This window comes from Gekko japonicus, unplaced genomic scaffold (assembly GCF_001447785.1).
Source record: "Gekko japonicus isolate JY-2015 unplaced genomic scaffold, Gekko_japonicus_V1.1 scaffold2473, whole genome shotgun sequence".
NCBI lineage: Eukaryota > Metazoa > Chordata > Lepidosauria > Squamata > Gekkonidae > Gekko > Gekko japonicus.
The window spans coordinates 221,152-225,617 of NW_015169859.1; the positions used below are offsets into that span (position 1 = coordinate 221,152).

Consider the following 4,466-nt stretch of genomic DNA (forward strand, 5'->3'; position numbering starts at 1 on the left):
ATGTTTTGCATTCAGATGTCATTACCCTGGTTAAAAATGGGGTGGCCCTAAAGTGCATGTCCTCTAGAATATACCTCTGTCATGGGACTTGTTTCATGCATGTACAACAACTATCAGTTCCCTTCAAGTTCTGTCAGAAGCAGGATGCCAGTGACAAAATGAGAAGTACTTCTGATTGATGGGGACAAGTAATCCTAAATGTGCTTTGTTTTTCACCTTCTTGTTCACTCTGTCCCAATGCCAAAATTTGCTTATGGCTTTAACAGATTGGAGGAAGCCAACAAACAACCAGTCACAACTTTATCTGCCTCTCTAGAGTCAAGAATAGAATCATTTCCTTTTCTGTTTCCTAAGCTGCATCCTGCAACACTTGTCTCTGAATTTTCATGAGCTCTACTTGTTATTTATAAATGGAAATTTGATGAAATTCAAAAAAATCATATTGATTTCAATAGTTTTCTGAATAGCTCAAAATGTTGATATGCTGATTGCTTTAGGACAAAGAAAGAGAAAGTGGGAAGAAAGAACGAAAGACATTGAAGAGCTAGCATCTCAGTATCAACAAAAGCCACTGTGCTCACATTACAGACCACTGTTGTCCAAACCTTGGCAACCATCCTCCATCTGGAAGCTGTTTCATCGCCAAATCCAGGCATTTAACTTTGCCAAGAATTGTAAAGAGGTATGATAGTGAATCATTAGTGGTAAAGCTTTGCCCATAGGGTATTTTATAAGTTTAACTTTTGATTATAGTGTTTTGATAATGTAAACCTTCATTACTTATTACAATGTGTTTAAGAAATGTAGTTCTACTCAGACTATGCAAAATATTACACAGAAATTGATACAGAATCAGTGCATCAAAGTTCTTGTCAAAACTCACCTCCAAAATGAAGGGGTCCTGGTAGAGAGCCTCCTCTGCCCACCTCAGGAGACAGAGAGGGCACATTTGAGAGATTTTTCGCGGTGGTCTGCTCCAAATGGAAAGGAGGGCTGCAGGATTCTGTTGCTGCTATCAAATTGTCTTCAAGAGCAGCCCCGTGTAGAGCACACCACAGTAATCCAAATGGGAGCATGGATAATAGTAGCAAGGTAGGGATTGGAACTGACTTATTATCCAATGATGGTAAATTATGACCACTGTAGGCACTAGTGCATCAAGCAGCAAGACGGGCTGATACTGTACCCAGACAGTGAACCTGATCCTTCATAATAAATATGAACTTATGTAGAACAAGCAAGTCCACTGCTCTCAGGCAAATATACACATCAGAACTTCTGTCTTGCCTGGATCCAGCCTCAATCTATTCTGATTTATTAAACCCATAACAGAGTCCTGACACTGGCATAAGTAACTGATACCTGTATCAGATTGGGGGTGGGGGTGCTGTCGTCAGCGTATTGATGACTGTGCATTCCAGAAAGCTGGTTGGATTGCCCCCAGTAGCTGCTGTAGCTGTTAAAAACTGAAGACAAATCTGACCCTTGCAGTATGTATAGGTTATAGTTACCATGAGGCAGAGCTGAAATCTCTCAGTACTACTACTGAGGTTGATCTGATATATAGGACTGGAAACTCTACAAAGCAATACATTCCACTAGGGATGGGCATGAACCAGGAAAATGTGGTTCATTTCAGTTCATGGTGTGCCCAGTTTTGGGCGCCAGATAAACTGGTTTGGTTTGTGAGGTTCATGATGCAGTAGAATGCCCCCCCCCCAGTGTGCTAGAGACACCAAACATTCAGAGGATGTCTGACTGACTGTCCTCTACCCGCCCTCCAAGTTTGGTGAGAATTGGATTTACGGGGTCCAAATTATGACCCTCCAAAGATGCCCCCAGGAAAGTGCTTTCTAGGGAAATGACAGGTGCAGGTTCAGGAGTGTCTAGAACGGACCCTGTGCAAGCTGGAGGCACCAAGCTCACAGGGGACCTCCCCTGATGCTTCTCTACATGCCTTGTAAGTTATGTGCAGATTGGATTTAGGGGGTCTGAGTTACGGCGCCCCCAGAGAAGATGACCTCAGGAAAGTGTTTTTGGGGGAAATGTCAGGCGCAGGTTCAAAAGTGTATAGAATGGACCCCCGGAAGCGACACACACCAAACGCACAGGGAACCTCACCCTGCCGCCCACTTCTCTACAATCTCTCCATGTTGGGGGCAGATTATATTTCTAGGGTCCCAGTTAGACCCCCCAAAAAGTTCTCCCCAGTGCTCTCTTTGGAAAAGACAGCTGCAATTACAGGAGCCTATGGAACAGCTCAGGAACAAGCGAGTGACACCAAATTCACAAGGAAACTTCACCTGGTCATACCCCCCCCCCCCCCCCCAACACCGGAAAAAAGGAAAGCATCCCCCCAATGTGTGGGGCCTCTTCCTCTGATGGCTGCCTCTCTTTTCTCCAGCAGCAACACTGGAAGACAACTGTTGGGGGTTGTGCCCCTCTGGTCATGAGTGTGGCACATCTGGCACTCTGCCATACAGGGGTCACTAGGGAGGGTGTAGAAATGTTTCCAAAGTGTGGGCCCCCGGATTAGAGAAGGTAGGAGGCACAGCTGCTTTCTGGCACTGGGCTCGGTATTTGAGGCAGGAGCAGCAACAGGGAGTTGGGATGTGGAAGGGGAGGATGCTTCCGCCTCCACCCTCTGAATAGCTGCTGTCAGAGTCCTCCTTTCCAAAGAGTGTTAGCAACTCTGGGCAGTGCTACGGTAACAACTCTTTTGCCTTACTGGAGAGCGCCAGGAACAGATCAGGGAAGGAAGCTCCAAGACCCCTGTTGATGTCCTGTTAGGGCCGGGTTTACTGGAGTGGGCTGGCAGAATGGATTTGGTGCCTGGGGTCAGGGGCTTGTGGTATGCAGGAGATGGAGGACTTCTTCCCCCCACGACAAGCACCCTTTGCACCCACTTTCATCCTCATGGCACACAAAGGTGTTCACAAGCAGGGGGGTGGGATGAAGAAGAAGAGATTGGATTTATACTCTGCCCTTCACTCGGCGTCTCAGAGTACTTTACAATCTCCTTCCCTTCCTCTCCCCACAACAGACACCCTGTGAGGAAGGTGGGTCTGAGAGAGCTCTGAGAGAACTGCTCTTGAGAGAGCAGCTCTCAGAGAACTGCGACTGACCCAAGGTCATCCAGCAGCTGCATGTGGAGGAATGGCCCGCCGCTCTTAACCGCTACACCAAACTGGCTGTGGTATAAATATGAGTGCTCAGCCGAGGCAATCAGTAGCTAAGCCCTTTGCTCAGCGTGAGCAAAGAGACAGGTGGCTCAGAGCCCTCAGTCCACTGAACACCCAAACCCCACCAAGGGAGAAGTGCTCTATGTTTAACAAGTTCCCCACCTCTCTGTCTAACTGCTAACACCCAACAGAGGAGAGGATGCAGAGCATATATATATGTTAAGCTTTGGAGGGGCCCCTATTAGTGTTTTCAAGGCTGGAGAATCCCCCCCCCCCCATTGCTTTGAAGTTTGGTAAATGTTTTGATTGAGCATCTGGAAATGTATCCATTCACAAACCGCTTAAAAGTTCATTGAAAATTTGTGCTGGTTGATCTGCCACAGGAGGTGGCGGCGGCTACAAGCATGGACAGCTTCAAGAGGGAACTGGATAAACATATGGAGCAGAGGTCCATCAGTGCCTATTAGCCACAAGGTATAGATAGGAACTCACAGGCTGGGGCAGGTGATGCACTGTATTCTTGGTGCTTCGGGGGTGGGGCAACAGTGGAAGGGCTTCTAGTGTTCTGGCCCCACTGATGAACCTCCTGATGGCACCTGGTATTTTTGGCCACTGTGTGACAGTGTTGGACTAGATGGGCCATTGGCCTGATCCAACATTGGCTTCTCTTATGTTCTTATATTCTCTTAACTTTAGTTCGGGAACCACAAACTGCCCAAAATTCGTCAGGACCTTTAGTTTGTGAGCCAGGTCATGCCCATCCCTACATCCTGCTCTAAACCACCATGTCCATTATGGTGTTTCTCTTTTGTGAAAACCTACTTTATTAGGGACTTGCTAGCTTAGGTCAATGATAGCATCTAGAAGGTTTCGTTAGTAGCATAATTTTAAATTTACTGCTTACTTTAAAATTTGTATTTAAGATTGTACAGTAACTAATGACAAACGTCAAACATAAAGAAATACCATTTGGATTGTTCTACTTTAAAGTGCAGTTGAAGGATTGTATGTTTCTCACCCCACAAACTTTTTCCACTTGTGGAAAGATAGTTTGTCATAAATATGGGTTAAGAGTAGCCCTTTACTGAGATAACTAGCTTTTCATGTGCAGTTTTATTTAACATGCATTCTCCTTCATGTACACTGAAGAGCATATTCTAGAATAGTACCTAGTACTACTTTCGCAAATTTAGATTAGCTTGCAGTTAGGACTGGTGAACAGTAAAGTAGAAGTTGTGGAAACAGAGAGGACTGTTGGAGGTGGAAGTAGATGCAAGGTATGTA

The 4,466-nt window shown here is 45.8% G+C and overlaps 1 protein-coding gene across 1 annotated transcript in view; it reads left to right on the forward strand.

Moving 5' to 3' along the window:
- Positions 1–481: 481 nt before the first annotated feature.
- Positions 482–4,466, forward strand: part of PRIMPOL (primase and DNA directed polymerase) — a 21,155-nt gene continuing 17,170 nt past the window's right edge. Inside the window, exon 1 of the mRNA XM_015417401.1 lies at positions 482–682. Within this exon, the coding sequence (XP_015272887.1) occupies positions 482–682 (201 nt within the window). The remainder of the gene's footprint in view (positions 683–4,466) is intronic.